This window comes from Mya arenaria, chromosome 13, assembly GCF_026914265.1.
Source record: "Mya arenaria isolate MELC-2E11 chromosome 13, ASM2691426v1".
Classification (NCBI taxonomy): Eukaryota; Metazoa; Mollusca; class Bivalvia; order Myida; family Myidae; genus Mya; species Mya arenaria.
In genome coordinates, this window is record NC_069134.1 from 10,869,126 (window position 1) to 10,896,964 (window position 27,839).

A 27,839-nucleotide genomic window follows, 5' to 3' on the forward strand; every position below is an offset into this window, starting at 1 on the left:
TGCATATGTGTGATTTTATTCACTACATAGTACATAGCGATCATATTAAATAATCAAGAAATCAGAAAAGAAAAGAATATGTGCAATATTTATAAACAAATATTGTGATTTAAGATCACAATGCATCTTATATCATAAAATAATAAAAACTGTTACCGCATAGGTATATAGAATAATAACCCAATAAAAAAAAGCCCAGACTACCTGTTTATCCACAAATGTTACACTAAAGAGGCTTCTTGTTGTGGATACTTGTCAGTATCCGTTTCACACTGAAGCAAAAAGCTTCGAAAAGACATCAAATGGTTCGTCTTCACTCCTCGGTCCACGTGCCCTTTACTGGGCTTTACAATTGTCCGGCTCGTCTGTTTTCTTCTTGCTCGGGTTAAGGTCTGGCACGTGATATCTGGGTCCCGGGGCCTTACGGGGGCTGGGCGTTTCTCGCAGGGAGTTGGTCTGGGACGGGGAGTCAACAGGGAACATGTCTGAAAGGTAGGAGAAAAATTGTTTTTTTAAAACTATTGCAACCTTTATCGTTCAGTTGTCAAGGAAAACATATATATTGTAAACAACATAAACCATTTTCTTCATTCATCAAGCAGAAAAAATAGTCTTCAAGAAATGATAGCAACATGCCTTAAAAAAAAACCCTATATCAAGTGTCCTTCATTGACCTCATCTCCTCTTCATGTGGCACACAGGATGGCATACTCCTTTTTTTGTAACTGACATATGTCATAAATGGGTGTCTTGGGGAAAACCTCACTGTTGAATGTTTTACGAGCTCTGTCAATCATGACAGAATTCTCTAAAAAAAACTAAAATGCAAGAAGGACATTGGATGCTATCTATATGAATATGCCTATTTTTAATGTTTCTGTTTAAGCATGTTTTTGTTAAAGTAACCTTTATTTATGCCCATGCTACGACTTCCTCTTATTTGTAATTTTATGCATCCATGAACCTTTAAATTCAATTAATTAAATACATACTATAGAATATTTTATATGTCTGTTAAGGGTTATAGCTTTAAAGAAATAACCTTATTATTCATTAAACCTTTCATAAATACACACAGGTTTATGAAGTGAAACACACAACTACATTTAATGAATGATTTATATCATCAAAGTGTCTAAAAAGTAACACAACATCACTAAAACTATTAATTCTACATGTATAACATACTATGTCTAAACCACGTGTTTTGATTTTCACTGATGCCAAGCAGTGTAAAGCCACACTTAACATAAAACTAGTAATCTGCTTATGCAACTAGGTAGTTATTTTCATGACTGAAAAAGTCCATAGGGGCTCATAACTGGTGACCTTGAACATCTTGTTGAATGGTTTTTAAATGGGTGACCTAAATTTTTTAAATGTTATTCCATTTTTTAAAGAAAGACTACAATTTCACACGAGATCACATGCAGACAACTTAGTTTATTGAACTCATGTATGAAAAGAATGTGATTATTTTTTGTTTCACTATAATGATAGACACATTTATATAGATAGTGTCAAAAGTTCTTTATATGTTAATGTATTGTTTGTTTTCAGTCTAAAATTAATTGACCAATGATAATGTCATCTACTGGACATGACTGTCGTTACCTCTCAGGTATTTTGAGGTGCTGTTTTTCGCCGGGGATCCACTTTTCTCCTTCAGCCTGAAATGTAATATGAAACAACTATAAAAACATGAAATTTAAGGTTAGTATTACCAATGCCATGCCATTCTCCATGGACATACTAATTAACATGACATCAATGGTAGCCTTGCTCTGCCTGGTCACTTATTAGAAGATGTTTGTCAGAGCTGGTCAAAGTAATCCATTTGATTATAAAATTATGTTCTATCTTTTTTGAATAAATATTATCCCTTAATTGGAAAATTAAATGGTTAATCAACATCCAACAAGCAGCATTGAGATTATTTTAAAAACACATTACTGGTAAGTATATGTACTAAATATTTCACTGAATAATAATTAACTGAGACCATGAGAAAAAACTAGTTAGGAAAACAACATCTAAGGTCGCATTAATGCACCAAATACTGCATTAACAGTGTATGATCAATATGAGCTTACTTTTTCAGTTCGGCCTGAAGGCTGGCATTTTTGCCCTCCAGTTTCTTGCCCTTGTCAGCCATGTGGCGTAGTTGCCGTAGTGTTTCCACAGAGACGTTCTCCTTGTCAAACTCCTCCCAGTGGGCGACACGTTTCTTCATGCGCTCCACCTCCTGCTTCAGTCGCTTGTTCTCCGCCTCCACCAGACACACCTGGGGCATGATATATCAATGTTTACAATGTGAACGTCTAGACAAGAGAAAGGGCAATTCCTTTTCAATTTTGTTGGCTCACTCTCATTTTGAGGTAAAATACCCAATACCTTATATATTATGTGCCCAAGACCTAATGTAACATGATGTGCCCAAGATGTTCACATAGCCTTATAAATATGAATAAGCTCCAGTATTATTGATATTTCCTTTTCTCCAACTGCTGATGAATGACTGTGAAGTATTCAACTAACTATTGATTTAAAATTTAGGAAACTGTTTTGTTTTACATTGTTCAATTAATTCCTAATTAGCAATTTAATGTCTGAAAACATTTGTTCAATTACAAACTTAGAGATAAAGTGAAAGACATAGGAATGAAACATAAAACAGTATGAAGTCATGAATCATTCTCACCTTAAAGTGGTCCATGATTCCCCCACTTGCACTGTGCTGGCCAGTGAGGGAAGATGACTGATTTGTGTCTGCCTTGCTCTCCATACCAGATTGATTTTCTGAGGTGTCGGCTCTAAATGAATTATTCTCTTCAAAACTGGGTGGCTTCAGTGTCCTCACATCAACTGGAGAATAGAAAGAAGAGGCAATCATTCAATACTGTGTCAAATATTTGTAAAAATACCAAAATAAAATATTTTAATGGTTTTAATACATGTACTTTATAATCTTGCAAACATTTTTCTATTAAGCCATTTTTTTATGAAATGCATGATTTTGTATATTTATCTGTTATTCTGAAGAAATTAAATTTTAATATAAATCTTACGAAACATTTTATTTGCCTTTGTTATACATAATTTTGCAATGTTCAAATTATTGCCTGAATATATGTGTACATTAAGATAAAAACTGAAAACCCCCAAATAAACCGAGGAAATCCTATGTATGGCAAGATGAAGTCCATACAAGTAAAATCATAACTCTATGACAAAACAAAGCGCGTACAAGTATTATCTAGGTTCTGGAGCCTCCTCATCTCGTTCTTCATGCGGGAAATCCTCGCCTCATACTGGTCTATTGTCTCCTTGTACTGCACGACTCTACAGATGGGCATAAACATTCGAGATTATAAAATCATTGCTACATTCATGATTATAATATCATTATTACATGCGAGATTATAAGACAATCATTTCACTTGTGTGTCAGTACTGAAGTGTGCTACAAGAGCTTTTATCTAATAAATTGAAGACATTTGGTTTTGACATAAATATAATTTCACCGAGCATGAATGTCAGATTTATTCTAACATGTCTCGGATTCTTTACTCACTTTATTTCTACATTCAAAGTCTCTAGTTTAAGACACAGTCTTCAGTCCTAATTGATGGTAAATCAAGTTACCTCTTTTCAAACTCTTCAGAGGCCTTCCGTAGTTCCTCCGAGGCGCTGAAGCTCTGCAGCTTGTACTTGCAGGGATGGTCCTCTGTCATGAAGTCCATGTCTGGAACATTATATCATTACAACTTGTACTAGATATTAATCTTCATATTAAAATACATGTGGATGTCTTCTTGGGTAGTAAAATAATACATGCGTATCTCTTCTAGGGTATAAGCGTATGTTTGGAGGTAAAACTCTTCTCCAATAAACATTCCAAAGTAATATCAGTGATTTTTGACACTGTAGCATAAACAATGAATATCATATACACATTCTGCAAAGCCCTTATTGCTATATAAATGCAAAGTTCAACTCTCTCAGGTTAAATTCTATGTTCTTTTTAACTAAAAGCTGACCCGTTTACTTGTATTTTCATGAAGTTTTACATCAAGATTTAAAAGGAAAATCTTGAACGAATTTTCTCCTTACCTTGTTTTGCTATGCCTTGTTCTTGTCCTGCCGATGTCCCTTTCTCTAGTTCGTCCCGTAGTTGTTGGGTGACTTTTCGTTCATCCTGAAGGTCACTGTGCAGCTTGTCCGCCTCTGCATTCACTGACTTAAGATCAGCCTTCAGCTTCTGGTACAACTCCTCTGACTTAACCTGCTTCTGGGCCTCCTGCAGATTGTATGAGTTAGGGAATGTATTACACTTGCACTTCCTAACATGAGATAGCAGCTGATTATAAAAAGAACTATTGGAAAGCAAATTAGGGGTTTGGCAAGGGTTTTAAAAGGGCTGGGTGCTGTAGAAAAGGGATAGGGCACTAATGTTGAAAAGAACACATTGTATCGGGCCGTGAAGAACAGATACTATCAATTTGGCAAAAAGAGAGAGATTTAAATGTGTTGAATTGGAGTAGTCTCAGGTTTCAAGTGCCACATATATTATTACTTTTTTATGTTTTTATAATCATATATATCAAAAGTGTTTACACAAAACAACGGAAATCTTTGGTTATCATGAGCATTCAATTCTAAGAGGCAGAATTGTGCACATGATGATGGTCAAAGGGGTGCTACCAAAATATGATAGCTTTCCCACAAAGCATAATACAGTACTATCACTGGTAGATGAAATAATGCTACAAAAGTGCTTCTTTTAACCAGTCATTTACACGACAGTATATGCCAAGGTTCAGACAGGCAATTTTACCTCAAATGCTTCCTTGAAGGCATTTTTCCTGCGTGTTTCAGCCTCCTCAAGACTCTGCTTTAGTGTTGTGTTCTCCTTGTATACAGCCTTTCTCTGCGAAAGATAATTATTTCTTTGTTTATAGGTCTATCAAGTGAATAGCATTTCTTCTTTTTTGTCCCATTAAAACTGATTTGCATGTTGTCCAATTGTCACTCCTTTCTTGAGCAATTGAACGCCAATCTTGAATAGTATGGACTAGGAGCATTATGACATTACAAACATATAAAGCACAATAAATGGAGTACCATCACTTGCACCAATAAATGTAATATATGGTCACATACTAATGACTAGAATGACCAAAACTAGGCCTCACTTACCTTTAATTTCTCAACAATGACAAACTCCCTCCACTTCTTTTCCCAGCTGAAGTTTACAGGCTAAAATGAAAATTAACTTTGGTTTAACTTGGTATACACATATTTTTCATTAGCTAGCTATAAACTTAAGATATCCATTCAAATATGAGTTATGTTTAAGGTTCACTAGATAAAATCAAGCATGTTTTTTCACAACATTACTCACAAGAACTTGTTTTTCCTTGAACAATTGTACATGGACTCTGTATACTTAATTTTAGAGATATTATCACACAGACATTGCAATGCACCGCAATAGGGCTGTACCATTATCACAATGCAGTAAAATGAATAAGGTCAATTGTGCCCCAGTCTTACATCAACGGGGTACTTGAGGACGAGTTCCCTCCCCTGCTCAAGCTGGAAGATGTCCTCCTGTAGACCAACCTTGTCCGACTCCAAGCTTTCTATTGTCTGAAGTAAGGGAATGTTAGGTAATTACATGTAAATAAAACAGCTGCATATGCATTAACAGTAATTTTGTTTTATTCAGTGAACAGACATGTTATAACAATTCTATTATGTAAGTCTGTACCTGTTCAGTCTCTATGAGTTTGGCTCTTATCTCCTCTAATTGGTTCTTCATTTCCCCGCCCTCCATCTCCACCTGGGCGGTCAGGTCCACCTTGTCATGTTCTAGCTGCTCATTTTGCACCTCCAACTCACGAACCTTCTCCTGCCCAGCCTCTAGAATCACATTTAACTCTTCAACTTTCTTTTCCAGCTTCACTCTGTCTTCCTCTGTACATAAAACCTGCTCTTGCAGTTGTGCCATCTTTTCTTCCAAAGCTACACTGCAATTTGATTCAAGCGTCAATTTTTCTATATTGTCCGTCAAACATGATATTTTGGCTTTAGCATCTTCCAGCTCTGTTTCAATTCTTGAATTTTCAGACTTCATTAATTTTATCTGTTGCCTTGTTGCTTCCAGCTCTTTGGCAACATCCTCTTTTTCCAGTGAAATATCTTGAAAAGCAAGTTTATGAGTTTCTGCATCTTCTACAGATCTTTGTACATCTAAGGATTTTGATTCTATTTCGCACTTAGCCTCCTTAAGTTCACATTCTACACTCTTATGTGCTTCTTCTAGGTCCTTAAGTTGATTGTTTGAAAGTTTCAAATCAGATTCTAGTTTATCAATAGCTTCTTGGTACTTTGTTTGAACGTCCTTCAATTCTATGTCTGTGTTTTGGGCAATTTCTAAATCTCCTTTCAATCTCTCTGTCAATAATTCTAAATCTTTGCATGTTTCTTCTAAATCAGATACTTTGCTTTTATACAAGTCTAGATCAGTCTCCAGTGTAACAATCTTTTCTTCATATTCCGCACAACCTACAATTTCTGACTCTAACTTAAGAATCTTGTCACTGAATTGACTTTCTGTCAATTCCATTTCTTCTATTTTATCATTTGCATGTGCAAGCTGTTCTTTGAGTGCATCAATGGTCAAATTAGCATCCAAAAGTTGCTTTTCTGAGAATTCCATTTGTTCTCTTGATTCACTCAGTTCTTTCTGAAGTTCTTCAAACTTTTCTTTGACTTTATACAGCTGTTCACCAAGATCAATGATTTCATCATTTGCTTGCATAAGTTGTTCATTAATGTCCGCAAGACTTTCCTTACTGCTTTTAAGCTTCTCTTCTAAAATGTTTTTATTTTCCGCTGCCATACGTAACTCTTCTTCAAGCTGTTCTGTATGTTCCTTTCCTTCTCTCAACTTAAACTCAAGATTGTTTTCATTGTCCATGCTTCTCTTCAACTCTTGTTTCGCACTTTCTAGCTCTGCAAATGCTTGCTTCAACTGTTCTTTTACCTTTGTAATTTCTTCAGTGCCTTCTTTACTGCCTGGTATGTCACTTTTCATTTTTGTTTCAGATAACTTTTCTTCCAAGACTTTCACATAAGTCTCTGCCTCTTCAACTTTTTCTGTCATAGTTTCCACATTGTTCTTGGCATCTCTTAACTTTTCTTGCAGCAAATCATTCTCTTCCATGACTTCAGCCAACTGAGCCTCAATTCTGTGCATGTTTTCTTTTAGTTCTTGTGTTTGTTCACCAGTTACATTTTCCAAATTATCTTGTGATTCTTCTTTGTCTTTCTTATTTTCTTCTAAAGAATTTATTCTTGTTCTGAGATTATATTTTTCTTCATTGAGATGTTGAATTTCAGCCTTCAGTTCTATTATGAGTTCTTCATGCTTAGTAGAAGCCTGAAAAAGGCAGGTCAAATGGTTGACATTTATTAACATTTACATTTTTACACTCCATTTTCATGGAAATAAGAAACACCATCATAACCATATCCCTATTTTTGTTAATTACAAACATGCAATGTATAGCTCCATGTATTTCAATTTAAAAAAAATAACAGAGGCACACACTTTCTTTTTATAAACATTACATACTTGAGAACTACCAAAATGCTTATAACGTTTCCAAGCCAACAATAATTCCTAAATATCTATTCCTGTTCTCCCAAATGCAAATACTCACATTTTCCAGCTGTTCACGCATGTTAATGAGGTTCAGTTTCTCATGTTTGAGTCGTGTGTTGGCGTCCTGAAGCACCTGCATGTCCGAGAATAGTTGCTCCAGTTGGCTGCGCATGGCTGACAAATCCACATGGAGCTCCTCTATTGTGCTCTCATACAGAGCCATTTGCTGAAGGGGAGGACAGAATATTACCACATCTTACATATAATTAACTATAAAGTTTTTAACTAATGTCTTTCAAAAAAACATAATTTACCTCTCACAGATTCTTAAACTTTCAGAATTCCTTGGTGGAGATTACCTAATGGTAACTGTCTTGAATTTGCATGTTCATTTAGAATGGTGTTAGTATGTAGGCAACTGCCCATAATGAAAATAAATGGAGGATTATTGTTTGTTTCAGTAAGATTTAGATATTGATTATCAAATGAGTACCAAAAGGCATATCTTCACCAGCAGTGTAAGAGATGAAATATAATCAATATCTCACAGAAACAAACAATTTTTATTTGTATTGTAAATATATATATATATATATAAACTAATTTCAAATGACATCAAATAGAATTTAATCTGAAAAGCTCGCTAAATATATTGTTATATTCACTTCATTTCGAAAATAATGTAATTGATTTTTATGTCCCAGCTGTGTTCGTGCTGACGTATGATTTAAATAGAAAAACGGGTCCAATTTATAAAACAGTGTCTGGTATCCAAATGTTATATCACTGTTAAAACAGTCTTACTGTAAGATCAATATATAAACCTCCAGAAAACATATATTAAAGGAATAGGTGAGTACCACTCTTTATCTTTGCTGTTACTAAAAACAGCCCTGACAATTAGTTTACCGGTACTCACTTTTTTGCTGTTGTCTCTCTCTTCAATCTGACTGGTTTCTAGCTGCTTGTTCTTTTCACGCAAATCACGTATAGACTGGTCCAGGTCGGTGCAACCTAATTTTAAAAATACCACGATTTCACTGGTAAACCCTTTTCATCTTCAAACTTTTATAACAAAGATACTTTTTTAATCTTTCTCTTAAACATGTATATAATTAATATTTAATCGCTCTGCATTAAGTACCTTAAGTATTTATAAAGCAAAATATGAACAATTATTAAACACAGGTTATACATATGCAACTACGAATGGAAACATTACACAACTTACTCATGCTCTCTTCAAGCGAGAAGCTCTTCACCCCAGTGGTGTTATTTCTGTCCTCCAGCTGTCTCCTCAAGTCCTCCACTTCATCAGAATGCCTCTCTTTCATTTCAGTAAGTTCTGTTCTTAACAGCTCAGTCTGCAAATCCTCCCCTCCAGTTGGCGCATCTTTTGTAGTTTCTAACTCCTTTGTTAATGCTTTAAGATTTCCAGTTAATTCCTCTATTTGTTCTGTATGCTTTGCTTTGAGATCCGATATTTCAGCTCTCAACATTTCTGTTTGCAGATCACTAGCCATATCAGGTGTATGTTTATTTACAGATTCCAGCTTATTTTTCAAATGCTCAATTTCATTTTCATATCTTTCTTTAGCAGCATCAAACTCTTCTCTAATTTTTGTTACTCCATCGGATGCCCCCTCAGCTGCTTCTTTGGACTCTTGAATCGATTCAAGTTTATTACTCAAATCTTCTATTTCCTTCCTCAGTACGATTATTTCTTCTTCATATACTCTCTTGATTTCTTGTTCACCATCAAAGTGTTGTTCAGCAAATTTCTGGAATTCAGTTTTCAACATCTCTATTTCTCTTGCATGTGACTCTTTCAGTTCATTCAACTCAGAAGAAATATCTGAATTTACCTCATCTACATGTTTAGCCTTTTCTGCTTCAAACAAAGCCTCATACTTTCTTGCTTCTTCCTCAAGTCTTTCAATTTCAGTCACAAATTTAGCTTCATTATTGTCATTATTAGCAGTTGCATCATTTTGACCATTATTTTTGGCAGCCTCTCTTTTCTGTTTTCCTTCCTCCAGAAGATCCCTATAAATTTTTATCTCTTCATTCAAGTCTTGAATTTGAACCTGATACTCCGATTTCATGTTGTTATGTTCTTCATGGTCAACTCTCCTCTCATCCACAGATTCTAATAAACTCTCTAACTTTTTCGTTTCTTCCTTCAGGCGATTTTCATGTTCAAGATTTAGATCTTCCTTTATTTTCTCCAATTCTTTTTTATGACCATCTTTCAAGGCTGCAATCTCTCCTCTAAGTAACTCTGCCTGCAGATTTGTTTCACTTTCTACTTCAGCTGATTCCTTAACATTTACTTTACTGTGCATTGTCAAGTCAAACAGATTTTCTTCTAATTCCTTTATTCTTGACTCATATTTAACCTTCATTTGAGTTAAATCTTCATCTTTTTGTACAATCTTTTTCAACAACTCCTCTGAAACACTGTCTGAGTTACCTCCCTGTGCACTCTCATCCAGTAGTGCCATGTAAGCATCTCTTTCTTCTGTTAATTCTTTAATCTGTCTCTTCAGTTCGTCAAGCTCAGATGCTAGGTTAAAACTAACATGCCTGAATTTGTCAGTCTGACACTGCATGTCAGCCACAGAACATATTCTCTGAGTGTTTACATAGCTGGCCTTTAATTCATTTAATTCAGACTCAAATTTAGCCTTTAATGCAGCTTCACTTTTATTTGACACTTGTTCTTTACTCTCCAAAGACGTATGAAGTTCTTCAATTCTTGCTTCAAATTCTTTCCTCATCTGTTCAATTTCTTGTTCCTTTTCAGTCAGCCCTTGTTTTTCATTCCCCAAAGATATCTGAAGTTCTTCAATTTTTGCTTCTAACTCTATTTTCATTTGTTCTATTTCTTGCTCCCTTTCTGTTGATACTTGTTCTTTATCATCTATAGGTGTTGGAATTCTTTCAAGTTCACCCTTCTGTTCTTTTACCCTTTCATTTTCTTGTAACTCATTTTTAATCCCCTGCAACTTATCTTCATATTCTTCTTTGACTTTGTCTAGTTCTTCAGCTGAAATTCTAGAACTGACAGTTGCCTGAAGTTCTTCAATTTTCATTTCATACTCTTTTCTGATTGTGTTAACAGCTTCATCAATTTCCAAATTCTTGTCACTTTCTTTTTCTGTATCAGAGATGTTATCTTTGTAAGCATTTAGTTCATTTTTCAATTTTTCCATGTTCTCTGCATATTTGGATTTTTCCTCCTGCAGCAAGTGTTGATATATTTCAATTTCTTCCCTTATTTCTTCTTGATCTTTCTTATGCTGTGCTTTCATTTCATCAAACTCTACATCAAACTGTTTCTGTAACTCATTAGCAACATTTTTCTCCTTTTCTAAATTGATCATTAGCATATCTATTTCATTTCTCAGATCAGTAACCTCATGTTCATATTTCTCCTTTAACTGTTTATCATCATCAGTTTCACTGATACTTCCTATTCTTTTCACACAAGTACTACCTAATTCTTCATCCACATTCCTGATCTTTAATTCCTCAGGATTTACACCTTTCTCCTCCAACATAAGAGTATACTGCTCCAGTTTCTTCTTCAGCTGGTCAATGTGAAACTCATACTTGGATTTCTGAATGTCCAGCTCAGAGTTGAGATCAGAAACCTTTGCCTCCGATGAAGCAAGTTCATGAACCTTCTTGGAGAGTCCTGTTCCGTCTTCAACTAAAGACAGTTGTCGGTTTACGGCCTCCATTTTCTGTCGGAGGGTGTTGCGTTCCTTCTGTGATTTCATCAACTCTTCCTCAAGCCAGGTCACATTTGACATCTGTGCCGTGTTCTGGTCCAGCAAGGCATGCGTCTTTTTCAACTCTGAATTCTTCAGGTCAAGGTCCTGAGCAATGGTTGAAATAATCAATTATTTTTTTTAATCAAATAAATTGCTGTAAATTTGCTGACCAACAGGTAAAAATTGAAGGTTCCATGTCTATATTATGATTATATAGACAAAATGTTATCAATCTAGTAAAATGATTGAATACAAAGCAACATAATTATCCTAGTCCCAATTTTCATTTTACTAATGATTTCAATTACTCTAGCTATCGAAACTAGTCTAAATGTTCTCTTATATATTAGCTTCAAATAATCAACGAAGTACATCGTTCCATTGGTGCAAAAAGGTACCAAACAACATTTTGATCAAAATTGACCTTTCACTATTTTAATTTAGAAATAACTTTTTTCTACCTTGTCTAAAAAAATCTCCCCTGAATATTGAATATTGACTGAGATATGAGTTCGTGCAATTTGGTACTAAAGGTAGTGAAATTGGTGCTTTTGATTGGTGGAAAAGGTACCATATGCCATCTGGTGTATGCAAGAAGGTGCTATAAGACACATGGTACCTTTCTGCATTGAAATATTTTAACACATTATATATATTTTTTTATGCAAAAAGGAGCCTTATGGCATGTGGTACCTTATTGCATGAGATGATTCTAAAGCATTAGATACATATTGGGATGTAAAAGGGAGCCATATGACTTGTGGTACCTTCTTGCATAAAATGATTTTAACTTTAAATAAATTTACAAAGTGTGCAATAAGTGACCAAGTGGCATATGGTTCTTTTTTGCATAAATTTTTAAGACTAAAATGTTAACATTTTACAATATAATAGATGTTTATATGGTACCTTTATGTATTGATAGCAATACACAATTTTCTACTAATTAACACTGATAACTGTGATATCAGGTAACAAGTGTCCGGTAAGTTATTGTCACTTTGTGTGGGATAAGAAACACCAGATGTTGTTGACTTCACATTCGAGAAGTGTAATTTGTTCATAAGAACAGAAGATTAAGAAGGGAGATATGGATACCATAACATATGTAAGTATTGTTTCTGAATGTATTATTAGTCTGTAAAGTAATGGTATTTTGGATTTATCCGTTCTAATTTTGCATTGCGATATGTATTATGGAATGTGTATTAAGCGTAATATACATCTAAATATGTTTTATAAATTTAGTAAGGTAGTTATAACAAAATTATGTTTCAGTAAGATTACATGGTAAGATGAGGACATCTACTTTGCAACGCCAATAGCTGATTAAAGTGAAATTACACAAAATTCAATATGTGGAGATACTATAGCATCAAACAGAACTATTCATGACGAGCCTGCTATACAGAGTTCCAATTCTGAAGATGATTTTTCATTAACAGATATACAAAGGTGTGAAGGACTGAGGTAACCCGTCAAATTAAAATGAATAGATCCAAGTGAAGAAGGTTACAATGACATTGATCTGGATGAAACTTACAAACCAAGCAAGGATCATTTTACTTCCACTGATACAGAAAATGAGACTGTATTAGGAAACAATAAATGGAAAACAGAGGTTTTAGCGAGAAAATTTATGGAAGAAAATTCCGAAACATATCAAGATCTAGCAAATGAAGACTCAAATAAAAGAAGCGGGAAAGAACACAGAGAGATGTCCATCAAAAACTAATGAACAATATAACACTCTCACAAAATAAGAGATGCAAACAGACAATAAAATTAACTATTAGAGCCACTTGGAAAGAGCAAAGAGTATAAGTATAATGTTACATACAATGCAAACTATTGTACGACAGTCACACATCACAACTGGATAACTTTCTTGTCAGCAATGAACATAAGCGAGCTAACGTCTGTGGAGATGGAAACTGCTTTTTCAGAGCACCAAAAGAAAGATAAAATGAATTTATAACTGATGATATATCAGAAAGAAGTAAAAACCAGTGTAACATTATATTGCAAACCAGTGAACATTCTATTCACTGAACAAGCCCATAGGGTACCACAGTTCACCAGTAAAATCAAAATGTTAAGAACAATCTTACAATCATCGTTTCTACAAGCCAAAACAGGACCAATGTTTCGTGTGTGAATTATATAGAAGGTAGCAAGCAGATGGTAGTACTAATGAAAACTTGACCAAAGAACTTCAGTTAAATAAAGTAAATGAAACAGAAGAGACGGAAATGTCAAAGAGAGAGAGAGAGCAAAAGCTTTCAGTAGTGTTTACGTTCAAACGTTGGACTCACAAGGCAGTCCTTACAACTATCTTTTCATATGTCAGTGAGCTAAACTACTGTATAAAACTATGTGACCATTTGACCATTTATTCGTTGTGAAATAAACAAGTATTTTGTCACCTTTGAAACAAGACCCAGTGCAATCGAGGCTCCTCCGAGGTAGCTACATGTCTCATAAAAACACTTTGTAAGTTTGTTAAAAAGGTTATGTGCAAGAGATTGTGTACATCTCTGACAAAACAGAAACCAGTATGTAACGTCATCCTTTCAGTTCACACCTACAAGTACCACAACTCAAACCCCTTTGTCACAAGTTCCTTGTGTCAGGACAATCTCAAATGGAATGTGATTCTGTTCACTCAACTATAGAAACAGCATAAGAACGTCTGTGTGTGTTCGTCGCAATGGATTACACAAAAGACAAACCTGTATGTTGTGGTTTCAATCAAATACAACCATGTGGTAGAGTACAATAAATTTGTGAAAAATACTGTCCAAACTTAAAATTGTCAACCTCTTGTATGCGCAGAAAGTGGCTACATGTCAAATTGATTAGGTAAGAAAATCCTCACCCAGAATTACATTTGTGAACTATTCGTTTGAAATGGACTCATTTCTAGAAATAGCTATACCAACCATACCAAGGTAGACGGAAATGTTGGCCTTTGCACAAAGGAGATCGTTTCATCACCTCTCACTTAATGTCAGCATAACAAACATAGATGTTGTGCCAGTCATCAGACGATGAAGATATTGATGTGGAATAAGCTAAGTATTGCAAAATGAACAGATTCATTTTTTATACTGGAAAATGCTTTCCTTTTGTAGTAAAATCATGTATAATTTCTGTGCGGAAAACAGTGAACACTATCTTGTGCATACATATAATCAGTGTGCAAGCAGAACTGTTTACATGTGTAATAATTATGATAAACGTTAGTACATTTACACTGAACTGGAATTAAAAATCATGATACATAGCCTTGTTCTTTGTAATATTGTTCAAATTTTTGCACCATAAATGTATTATTATAACGTTTACTATACTATAATACTATAAATATAATCACTTATATTTGACATATTGTACCAAATGTTGCAATATTAAAGATCAATGAACATTTCTTATGTTTTGTGTTTGACATTTATGCCTAAAATATAAAAATATATAAATTTTCACATTATTTGTTTTACCTAATCACCTTATGCAAGAAGGTACCATGATACAAAATTAACTAATTAACCTTAATTATCCAATGTATTGATTTGCAATTCAAGGAACAATTTAAATAAACCATTTGAGATAAGTGATAAAAGATTCAAAGTCGCAAAATCGTTTTCAGGAACCGCCAAACCTTTAAACTCAATTTACTCGAAAGTATGAAAATGTCGCTTGGTACCTTTTTGCACCAATGGGACGACATGTACAAATATTAAACACTCTTAAGGCCAATAAGATAGACCCAAATCACTTGTTTATAAGTTGGGGTGTGCTATAATTACCAGTTTTAGCTGTGTAATAGTGTCCTCAAGGCAGCCTCTTTCCAGCTCAGTGAATTCTTGAAGCTCAGCCATATCCTGCTGCTTTCTCTGCAGTTCCTCAAGTAACAATTCATGCTCATCTTGCCTACAACATAAATGTGACATGATCTATAACACAGAATTATAACACAAAACGTAATTCCTCATGGAATGCTGTTAGTATATTTTATCTGTTGACATTTAATCAATTATGGTATTCCTTTTTATTGTTCTGCAGACTTAACTCTTAATAATCACTAAAACCCCATCCACACATAGCCTACTACAAATTCATGACCTCAATTGACCAGTGGTTTCTGGCTCTAATCACTAAAACCCCATCCACACATAGCCTACTACAAATTCATGACCTCAATTGACCAGTGGTTTCTGGCTCTAATCACAAAAACCCCATCCACACATAGCCTACTACTAATTCATGACCTCAATTGACCAGTGGTTTCTGGCTCTAATCACTAAAACCCCATCTACACATAGCCTACTACAAATTCATGACCTCAATTGACCAGTGGTTTCTGGCTCTAATCACTAAAACCCCATCTACACATAGCCTAATACTAATTCATGACCTCAATTGACCAGTGGTTTCTGGCTCTAATCACTAAAACCCCATCCACACATAGCCTACTACTAATTCATGACCTCAATTGACCAGTGGTTTCTGGCTCTAATCACTAAAACCCCATCCACACATAGCCTACTACAAATTCATGACCTCAATTGACCAGTGGTTTCTGGCTCTAATCACTAAAACCCCATCCACACATAGCCTACTACAAATTCATGACCTCAATTGACCAGTGGTTTCTGGCTCTAATCACTAAAACCCCATCTACACATAGCCTACTACAAATTCATGACCTCAATTGACCAGTGGTTTCTGGCTTTAATCACTAAAACCCCATCTACACATAGCCTACTACAAATTCATGACCTCAATTGACCAGTCGTTTCTGGCTCTAATCACTAAAACCCCATCCACACATAGCCTACTACAAATTCATGACCTCAATTGACCAGTGGTTTCTGGCTCTTATCACTAAAACCCCATCCACACATAGCTTACTACAAATTCATGACCTCAATTGACCAGTCGTTTCTGGCTCTAATCACTAAAACCCCATCTACACATAGCCTACTACTGACTCGTGACCTCAAGCGACCAGTCGTTGCTGGCTTTAATTACTAAAACTCCATCCACACATAGCCTACAACTGACTCATGACCTCAAGCCACCAGTGGTTGCTGGCTCTAATCACTAAAACCCCATTCACACATAGCCTACAACCTACTCATGGCCTCAAGCGACCAGTGGATGCTGTAAGACCTTTTAATGTTGATGTTTTAATGTCTTTTACAGGTCTTTGACATGTTGTCATTATTCAGCCACTGGTTTAAGATCAATTAAGTCACATGGAGATCTTTGATGCTGCAAGTAAGACTTATTGCCCACCAAGGTGTTTGTGAAAAGGTTTTGATTTGGTTTGCACTGCTCTCTGACGGTTTACTGACTGGTTCTTTGTGGTCACGTTCCAGATTTTGGTCTGACAGCAACTGAACACAAAAATATATATACACAACAGTCAGCAGAGTGCAGATCATGTCAAGTTCATAGAAAGGTAAAGACAGGGGCAAAAGGCCCTTTCCTAACAGTGAATGTCTGATGCCCTGCAAAAACACAGAAAAGAACAACTGATGCAGCAGCATCATCCTCTTTTTATTGCAGAAATTGGAGATGTCTCAGCTGTATATTTCTCCTTCAATAGCTTAATAAGAGTTTGGTCGGTCTGTCCTAAAAATGATGGAGAACGGGTTGATGACAGCCATACAATAATCCTCAGTAACCAGTCTTTGCATGTCCTCTTGTAGTCGCTAATCAGTCACCTATCAGTTGCCAATGGTCATAGTGGTGGTTGTTGATGGTCAGACGACATGCACCCACTGGTCACATGACCAATGGCCAACCATTTAACTACTTAATTTACATAACATTTTATGGGTATTGGTCACCCCAAATTCTTTGCCAGTTAGTCGTTAGCTCTGTGTGACTGGAGATTAATGCACAAGTCTTACAAGCAACCAACCAAAACAAATATTAATCTGTCAACTACCAACTAAACCATAGTTTCAGAAGTATCTTAACATAAATAGTATATCTTTATCACAATAAAATAACAGCTTTCATACAAATACTATATCAAATTATGGCCAATTCAAACCTACAGTTTGAAGAGCTCCTTGGTAACTGGGTTTGTCTGTATGGTGTCATCTGCTACCCCATTGGCAGCCTGCCAGAGGTTCTCCTGCAGGCTGTCACCACCAGACATTCTGGGTAACAAAGAAATAATTATTATTGCAAATGGGAAATGAAGAAAGAGAAGTTCCTTATTTTAATGATGATAAAAAGTTCATATATTTAGAAAGCAAACTGTATCACCCCATCCTGATAGAAAGAGAGCATTCTATTTAAGCTACATAAAGCTTGATGAACTGTTGACACCCGTAAATTGTTATGTGTAACAAAACTCACAACAAAGATTTAAGAAATATGAAAAGGCTTAAATTCTATACATTGACAGTTTATAAAAAAAACAAGGCTAACTCACGCCATGTTATCGAGAAGTTGAAGAGAATCCTCCTCTTCAAACACGCTGTTCTGTAGGTCAGAGGGCAGTGGGACAATCTTACGCTTCTTGTAATCGCTCGCACCCAGGGGAGAGAACTGTGGCACTGGAAACATTCGCACATATTAAACTTGACATTTATATTGTATAACACACAAGAGTTATGATGTTCTTGTTTTTTCAATATTACGCTACGATTGGATTTGCGCGACATCATTTTACCAATGATATAAATGTGACAAAACGTATGCTGTCAGTTACATTTGTTTAAGAACAAATACTCAATTTTTAATCCTAATGAATATTTTTTTGATCACATTTTTTCTTGTGTTATGCTGTATGAATTGAAAGCAATAGGGCAAGCAAGCATATGACCAAGAAGCGAAAGTGCACCTAAAGGAATTTGCTCGCGTGCCCTTCTGCGTTAATAAATGCAAGAAGACATGTGGTCAATCCTTACATTATATTAACAAAAAAAGCTTCCCACAGGTGTAAAGCACTTGCTTTAATCTAACTACCAGTAAGTAAACTTTAAGGTTCAATCGATTAAAAAACACACTGTATTATGGGTCAGGGTAACTATAAGTGTTATGTAACTTATTGCTTAATTTATTGAAATGTGCAAAAAAAAGCTTTGGAAAATGAGGCAAAGTTATCTTACTTCCAAATTCTCTCTTTGCCTTCCCTGGACACCAAGTTTCCCTCCTGGTTTTACGTGCCTGCAACAAGGTCAATGCAAAATTATATTAAGACTTCTTAAATTTATGGTAAGAGCTAACACGTTGGGCTGATTGCTCTGAACTTTGTTAAAATTAACAAACATTTTAACAGCATTGTTGTTAAGTTTTAAAGGAGAACTATCTTTTGATGTGAAGTTTAAAGTTTTGTATAAAGTGCTTGAAATCAATAATTTGTTCATGAAACTTCCAGAATTCTTAACATATGAAAGTAAACATTGAAGACATAAGCAACGTTGTTAACTTTAACTAAGTTTTAAACAATTGGCTCTAAATATGTTAAACTCAATCCTTACAAGATGTTGTAATAGATTTACAACGATATATGTATAACATGTGTTGTTTCAATGTATCTTCATGAAACATGTAATACTTAAACTAAACAAAACATGTGAACAGCTTAACTGTTGACCAGAAATGACATATTGATTTAGATTACAATAATGACCTTATCAAAAGCACTTAAATGCTGAAAATTTATGTCCAATTCTATCTCATCCATAGCTATACCTACAGTCATAGCATATTGTGCAACTGCCCAAGTCAGATTACGTGTTGTTTTACCAACATTACCCTTTGCCTTCACTGGTGCATATTCAGACACAGTAGGAGATACTCAATACACTGTACAGTACTCTGACCATATATATAAACATACAGGTTTGTTATCATTGGGGGTGTTGGAGCCAGCGGTGACAATCATGTTCTGCAGCTTAGAGATAATCTCCGTCTGCTGGCGATGGTATTCCTCCTTCTCCGCAAGCTGTTTCTCCAGCTCCACCTTCTCCAGGTGAACATCAACGTCATTCATCTGGCGGGGAAAGTAAAAGGGATATAAGAATGTCCATTCTTTCTGAATTTACCAAAAACATATATAGGGTTCATATGAACACCCAACATCTTGCCGATAATTATTTGCAGTCCTAAATTTTCTGAATAAATAAAACAGACCTCAAAAATGACTAAGCTTTCCCAAAACTAAAAACTTACTTTCAATAAATTTGGGGAATGATAGCAGTACCACTCATATTTCCTGAGATTGAATTAACGGGTGTGATAAGTTTCACACAGTGTGTAATCACTTAAACTACTCCACCTTGCTGATATGTGCCTGTAGGTTCTGGATCTGGCGTCTCATTTTCTTCAGCATCGCCTCATCACTCATCACCTCATTCACATGAGTCTTGTTAACAATGTTCTTGGCTCGAGATGCAAACTGAAAAGATAAAATGCCTATTTTAAAGTGCTCACAACTCGAGTCAGACACTAGCAATCAGCATATTTTTTACTCCAGAATTGTATCATACATTTGAACATTGTTAATTAAATGGGTTCTCATTATGTTATATTATTTTATTGGCACTATTTTAACACAATCAAGAAAAACAATTATTTTAAACATGTATCAATCATACTTACATGTACTACACAAGTATTAGAGCATTCATCAATTACCTTTAAAAAACACAAGAAATCCATTATTTTGATATTGTTGTTACATATTGTTTTATTTCCACAGACCTTGAGAGTGCTGTCAGATTCTTCAATGTGGGCAGGTGTAATGGTACAGATGATGGCAGTCTTACTGTTCCCACCAAGGGCATTCTGTAGGATCCGTGTCAACTTGGAGTCTCGAAAAGTCACATGCTGTAGGCTGAAAGAAAGTATAACAGTGATAAGCATTTCAAAAAGTTTAATCATTATTTCTTTTTATGTTTTAAAGATTTCAGCAGAATTTTGAAAATGTATTTGGCTCAAAAATTAGTGAACACAGCTTTGGCCCGCATCAGTATTAATGGATATTGACATCCCTGGCTTCATTGTTGGAATAAGACAAATTAAATGACACAGCAGAGAAACCTGACAGTATGCTAATGGAAAAACACATACTTGGCATCACCACTTAGTTTCCTGATGACATTTCCAAGGGTGAAGAGAGATCTATTAATAGCACAGCCCTCTCGGAATCGGTCCCCTGAATTATCACCCGCCTTCTCTGAACCAGCAAGATCCACAAAGTACTGAAAAACAACAACATGCTTAAATTTTTTCCTCAACACTGTTAGTAAACCAGATTCTATTAAGACTTTGTTATTCAAGAATTAATCATTATGATGTCATAATCAAAATGATACTGAGAGCTGTTGAAACAAGAGCAGTCACAGACAGCTATATCCCCCGCCTCATGGGACATTTTTTGTAACGAAAGCCAATCAATGGTAAGGGTAGTTTCTCAGGAACATAAGAAATGCGTAAAATTAAGAAAGGGCAATAACTATTTCAAATAAGGTCAAATTGCAAAAGCCTGACAATATGCGCTGCATCACTTTATAGTCATAAACGTAAGTGGAGTTGTGAAGAAACCAGTCGAATCGGGAAAGCCCGACAAAATGCGCTGCTCCACTTTATGATAATCAATCTGTGAAAGTTTGGTAGAAATCGCATGAAAAACGTAAGAGGAGTTGTGAAGAAACCAATTTTAAATGTAAAATAAGCAAAGGGCAATAACTCTTTCAAAATTGGTCAAATCAGGAAAGCCCGACAATATGCGCTGCTTCACTTTATGATCATCAATCTGTGAAAGTTTGGTAGAAATCACATGAAAAACGTAAGAGCAGTTACAAAGAAACCAATTTTAAATGTAAAATAAGCAAAGGGCAATAACTCTTTCAAAAATAGTCGAATCGGGAAAGCCCGACAATATGCGCTGCTTCACTTTATGATAATCAATCTGTGAAAGTTTGGTAGAAATCGCATGAAAAATGTAAGAGGAGTTGCGAAGAAACCAATTTTAAATGTAAAATAAGCAAAGGGCAATAACTCTTTCAAAAATGGTCAAAGCAGGAAAGCCCAACAATATGCGCCGCTTCACTTTATGATCATCAATCTGTGAAAGTTTGGTAGAAATCACATGAAAAACCTAAGAGGAGTTGTGAAGAAACCAATTTTAAATGTAAAATAAGCAAAGGGCAATAACTCTTTCAAAAATGGTCAAATCAGGAAAGCCCGACAATATTTGCTGCTCGACTTTATGATCATCAATCTGTGAAAGTTTGGTAGAAATCGCATGAAAAACGTAAGAGGAGATGCAAAGAAATGAATGTGGGCCGGACGGACGCACACACACGGGATCGCGCCTACCATTACTATATCCCCTCGCCTTTTCAAGGCGGGGAATAATAAGAAATAGTTATGGTATGTAAGCTTTCTGATTTTTTAATTTTATAATTACTATTATAGATAAACTTAAACATAAAGATTATACAGTTATATTTTAACAGGAACAAAGGGATGCAAAATCTGATCTTTTGTGTTTTCAGTTGTAAAAAGGCATTACTAATCAACTATTAAAGACAGAGTTAACACCGGTGTAATTGTCAATGTCACACTGAAGCTTATATAACATGTCAACTTTTTACTTGAAAAACAACAACACAGACAAGCAAATAATAACAGGTGGATTTTTACACATACAAGATTGGAGACATTAACTGCTTCATCCTCGTGGCCGACTTGGCGACTCTCTATCACCTGAAATCAGTATTATTCAGTATCAAACATTTTCAGAAAATGTGCTGGTGAGTAATCAGATATAGGTCAGTTAAAGGTTACCTTGGAGCTTACGATCACAATATTTAAGGTTAAGATACAATAATACCTCAGAAATTAGCTTATTTACAAAGGCGAAATATTGGTATTGGTACCTGTTCAACAGCTAATCAAAATGATTACTCACAAATCTGAGGATACAATGGGAGCGGCTACTCCTGTCATTCTGCTTAGTCTCAGCAGTGTGACGCTTTTCTACAATGAAAGCACATAACATCATCGCATAACATTTGAACATAATAAAGATTTACATTTAATGCAAAAAATGTAATCACAAAGTAAAATTATAAATGAGAAGAAATCACAATAGTCCATTTGTAACATCACGATTAAAGGATTGTTCAACATTTGAGATGATAATTAGTGACTTAATTGGCAGTCAGACTGATACAGGTAGATGCATGGAGGTCTAACATCTGATAGTGTACACAAGACAGCCCCGAAACTGACTAAATGTTTCACTTGGTGATAGAGTCATTGACAGATTGTAATAAAGGTTAATATAGACTAAACATATGAAGTTACTCTGTTACGCTTGGTGATGGAGTCATTGACAGATTGTAACATATTTAATGTAGACATTCAGTAACAAGTCAGCTCACTGACTCCACTGCAGATAGAGTCATTGACAGACTGTAACAATGGTAAATGTAGACAAGACAGCCCCAAAAGTTACTCACTGTTTCCTTTGGTGATAGTGTCGTTGACAGACTGTGTGTCTTTAACCATCACTTCACTCAGGCCCACAATCTGAATGTTGTGGTTCTGAAATACGGGAAAACACATCATCAGGTGCAAGTTGAAACTTAATTTGAAAATGGAGAAGTAAGATACAATGTGTAATGATTGTGCTGTCCAGACAAGCCTCAAATTATAAACATATGCAGTAATTTCCAGTAAAGGTCTAACATCTTTTTTAATGATGAACATGCAAAATAAGCTTTGTAGATATTTTTAGCAACAATAAATGTAAAGGTTTTTAAATATGCTGTATGTACATGTCAATGCAAAAAAAAATCCAATTCCTACCACATCTTCCTGCAGTTTAAGGTTCTGGTCTGAGTCGCTGAGCAGATCAGAGACTTTCTCATTGTAGATCTCCATGTAACCCACACGGATAAGAAACTCACGGTCTGGAATCTGATAAAGCAAAAGCATGAAGTTAAATACATCTTGAATATTTTATAATAATAACAATATTTTAAAATTTCTTTGCCAAGATGTTTTTTCTAATGAAACTGAACTGTTTGACTTGTTCGCTCTTACAATCTGTAATTAGATCACAAATCTCATACTGAATGTGCCATGAAAAGAGTCAGGCTGGCATATATAGAATATATTATTAAATTTTGTTTTAGACAAGCTGAAGGTTTTTTTCGTTTTTACTTTATCGATGGAGAATGAAGGTCTCAAACACCAATAGCTGGAGGTGTTCAAGGTATACCCTCAAATGAAGTCTATTTACAAAGATGAGCCCGCAAAAGGCCTGTCAAAATTCCATCTGTCAGATTATATGATTTTCAAATCATAAGCAAAAAAGGTTGAGGTTGAACAATGCAAGCTTGAAACATGACAAAACTTACATTATTGATGGAAGAGAAGATCTCTTCTACAGCAAGAGAGATAATACCCAGCTGCACCCTCGTGCCCGACATTGTAAACGTCTTGCCAGAAGAACTTTGGCCATATGCAAATATTGTGCCTGAAAGTATAAACATCAAGATAAGAATTTAATAAAAAATATCCTATTAAATTATGTTCATTACATCTAAATCATTAGGATTATTAAAGTATACATGTCCACAAACTGTAAAATTAATATCACTGAAGGGCTGACCGACAGACCTTGCATATGAAATCTGCTGTTCCAAATTTTTAAGAATTAAGAATAAAAAAATCCAAAATAATAACTTTGAACTATAAAATCAGCAGCTACCAGGATTTTCCCTTTAAGACCTTTCCAGCAAGGAACCTGTGAACCTCATCTAGACAAATAAGGGGTCTCTGGTCATCATATGTGCTTCCAATATATGGTTTTCACTCAATGAAAGTTTATATTGGGTGTGCAAGTGATGTATAGCAAGTACTAAAACCATTTAATGGGAGTTCTTAGACCGCATCATGAAAATCAAGTAAGGGAGCCAGTTTTACTGTGTTAGGGAAATCCCGGAGCTACACCTTCTAGTCCTGGTATTGTCTTTAATATGTTACACAGTGCTCACCATTAAATCCTGCCAATGCAGAGTCCACAATAGGTTTGCAGACTTCATCGAAGATGTCACAGGTGACAGTTGATTCATCAAACACCCGATCTGTAAAACAAAAAAAAATGCTATTATTAATGTTTTGCTTGAATTGTAAAACTTGGTAGGGCTTCCATTAAGAATTTGAATCTGGAAGTATAAACTTCCTCTTCAACAATTATGAAAGTTTTTCCACTGAAATGTGGAAGTTTAAGTCTCCTGAATACATTATCTTTTTCCACTTTTTTCCAACTAGAATATTCAAATATATTTTGCAACTTTACATGCCAAATTCAGACTTATATTATAATTATTCGTTTTACTTAAAGACTGATTAAAATTGAGACCATAAAAGTAATAAATGTATTGACACAAGGTTTTGATATCTTTAACTTCCAAGCGTTCTACTTTGGAAGTTTTTCTTCAACATTATGGAAGGTTTTGTACTTCCAAGGAATCAATTTTGGAAGTTTAAACCCATTTCTAGGGAGTAATATACTTCCAAACTTCCTTTAATGGAAGCCCTGACTTGGGTTGTAAAGGGTGCACATTTAACTCTATTAATTGACTTTGAGGAAACAAGATGGGCTTAAAAATACTCTGCCTACAGTTACAGACTTACCAACAAAATATCAAATAACTTAACTTGTAAACCACCTGTGTTAGTGTGTATGCTGACATATTATTAACTGTAAAGTAATAGTTGAAAGAGCCTGCTAGTACAATGGGTAGGTTATTTGATCTAATTCCTTATTATATTTACTCAGTCATACCAAAAGTGTATGGCGAAGGTTTCCGGCCATTACTATCTGATTCGTTACACACAATGATGTTGTCCCGTACTGTCCAATGGGACTTCAGGCCAGTCGACAGCTCTCTGAAATAAGTGAAAATGATATAGTGTTTACAACAGCATAACTGGGTAACAATTTTACAAACAAGAGCATCCCAGAGCAAACGCCAAGAAGGGGAATAACTCCATTTCTATTCAGCAAAAGACTTGAGTTCTTGCTTTGCTGTCCATGCAGGTATTGTCTCTGGCAATATGTGTACGAAATTTCATATGAAAACCTTGAATGTTTTATGGCCAAGCTTTCGCACAATGCTGCCATAGACAACACATAAAACAGAGAGCCAAAACGGGCATTAAAACAAGAGGGCCCTTCTTAGAATCTCACCAAAACAAATAATCCCCAGTCCAGTATCAGTATTCAGGCATCAAGAACAGGCAAACAGGGCTGTTTATCATATTGATGAACAGTAAAACGTTTTATAACAGTGAATAGAATATATATAGTTGTATCAAACATGGATATTTTTGGATTCATGGAGGAAAAGTGACCCCCTTGTGGGGCTCGAACCCACGACCATTGGAACACTAGCACAGAGCTCTAACCAACTTAGCTAACCAGGCGGCTGGTTCTAGCCCACACACACTACACTCCTCCCCAAGTTAACCTTTTAGGCCGCTGGAGGCACTCCTGCCATCCCACCGCTGCCATCAGTAAAGTAAACCTTGAATGAAAAGTGGGCCCGGTGTAGGGCTCGAACACACGACCGTCGGAACACTAGCACGTAGCTCTAACCAACTTAGCCACAATAATGCGCGTATAGGGAACTTTTTTAACATTTGGATATTCAATTTGTTCCCTAAACGCCACAAGTCCACTGATTTAAATCAATGTAAAATATATTCTTCAACTGTAACTCAACAATATTTAACACCGCATTAATAAATATAAACACAAAAGTTAAACATACATTATTTTTAGCCAATACCTTTCTCTTATTACACTTAAGTGTTTTATGAAACACAAATTCAGATCGATCTGTCAACAAGGCATCGCCATTTTTTAACTATCTAGCAGGTGCCCATTATCTTTCCGCTCAATATACTTAGTGCTGGGATGTGTCATTCTTGGCTAGGAAAACAACAAGTGGGATATTGACGCGTAGAGTCGCCAACACAAAAATAGTCAAAGACTCTGAAGTGGCTGTTTATATGGAATATAACCAACTGAGGTAACCAGGCAGCTGGTTTAAGCCCACACAAACTACAGGACTACAAAGTAAGGGGCGAAACACCCAGTGATAGACGGGCACTCGGCTGAGGATGTCTATGTTAAGCAGTACAGCTGTATGTTCACAACAAAAGTAAGGGAATGAAATGTCTCTTAAAAATAAGATACAATCATTGAAATTAGACTTTTGGATGAACAACCCCGAATTCATATACTATAGCTTGGCATCAAATTTCGAACAAGCCCTGCTATATAAAATTCAGAATTTGCGGGCTTGTACTGTATTAATTTCAACCACTGAAGTAAGGGGCCGAAATGTATCGGGCAAACTTGGCAGTAGGATGATTTGGTAAGGTGCTGATTTGTCTCACATTAGTTGGGATTATTTACATAAATATCAAACAAATTTCAACTTTACGATCAATTTCGTCCGAAATATTGTGGACTTAGCCTTAGGACATCAGTTCTTATTGTATTTTTAATTGAAATATTGCGCATCCAAATATCACTTACTTTTGAATTAAATTTCGCACACGAATGGCCACTTTAATATTGTCTGATGACATTTTAAAATTTGTTTATCAGGACAGCCTACAACAAATTTATTTTGTTTGTTTATTTTTCATTTTTAAACTTTCCACTGAAAACTTCCGTCTTTAATTTGATTGGTCAATTTAAACCCTATGCCCTATACTAAAGATATTATGTTCTTGAAATACGAAACGAAGCAATATCTGAACGAACATCCGATTGCAAATGATGGGGTTTTAACGATTTTTTTACAGTTTTATTCTTTCGAAAACATAAGTGTATTACAATCGAATGGTTTCAAATGAATTCGATTATTTCGGGGCAGTAATCCATGTGGCCTGGCCTAATTCGCCACCGGATATAAATTTACTTATAACTGGGACTGTAATCCTACTCCCAGCTTATATCTGGGAGCAATAATACGCACTGTACTTACAGCTTATGTTTAGTACATGTACATTGGTTATTGTATGTGAACAACTAAACGTACCAAATTAAGAACAACACACCAGTATTTCAGATGGAGGGGGACCCGATGTAGGGGCGCATTATATAATACTATACTCCTCTGACACAGTCACTGGTATCGCTTACGCCTAACATCTGTTGTGAACATCGCAAGTGGGTACGTGGAATAATTTCCGTTAAAATTATATTAACCCAAGCATACCCGTACAATGCAACTTAGCATACATGCCGAAAAGAACCTTTTGGAAGGGTTAGGGCATTCGTGTTTTCGGATAAAAAAAAGGTGTAATGAGTCGCTCAGCTATAG

General features: G+C 35.4%; 1 protein-coding gene across 1 annotated transcript; it reads right to left on the minus strand.

Annotated features, from left to right (window-relative positions):
• On the minus strand, nt 1–27,184 carry LOC128213469 (centromere-associated protein E-like). Its single transcript, XM_052919193.1, has 30 exons — nt 27,047–27,184; nt 25,286–25,389; nt 24,492–24,581; nt 23,853–23,971; nt 23,299–23,409; nt 22,950–23,034; nt 22,397–22,464; nt 22,135–22,191; nt 20,551–20,681; nt 20,182–20,314; nt 19,757–19,876; nt 19,319–19,471; nt 18,585–18,642; nt 17,906–18,029; nt 17,523–17,627; nt 15,261–15,384; nt 8,904–11,556; nt 8,592–8,686; nt 7,731–7,898; nt 5,774–7,447; nt 5,557–5,652; nt 5,200–5,259; nt 4,838–4,930; nt 4,114–4,300; nt 3,646–3,745; nt 3,248–3,342; nt 2,702–2,865; nt 2,094–2,284; nt 1,615–1,670; nt 1–485 (listed from the first exon to the last, which is right to left on the minus strand). The coding sequence occupies exons 1-30, from the start codon at nt 27,097–27,099 to the stop codon at nt 337–339; spliced, it is 7,416 nt and encodes a 2,471-aa protein (XP_052775153.1). The 5' UTR covers nt 27,100–27,184; the 3' UTR covers nt 1–336.
• Between the last annotated feature and the right edge of the window lie 655 nt (nt 27,185–27,839).

Excerpts from the sequence above, each read along its gene's own strand:
- LOC128213469 (XM_052919193.1), bottom strand. The coding sequence starts at position 27,099 with ATGTCATCAGACAATATTAAAGTGGCCATTCGTGTGCGAAATTTAATT. Across the intron at positions 23,972-24,491 it reads TGCATTGGCAGGATTTAATG|GCACAATATTTGCATATGGC; the intron begins GTGAGCACTGTG and ends TTATACTTTCAG. Across the intron at positions 5,653-5,773 it reads AACTCATAGAGACTGAACAG|ACAATAGAAAGCTTGGAGTC; the intron begins GTACAGACTTAC and ends CCCTTACTTCAG.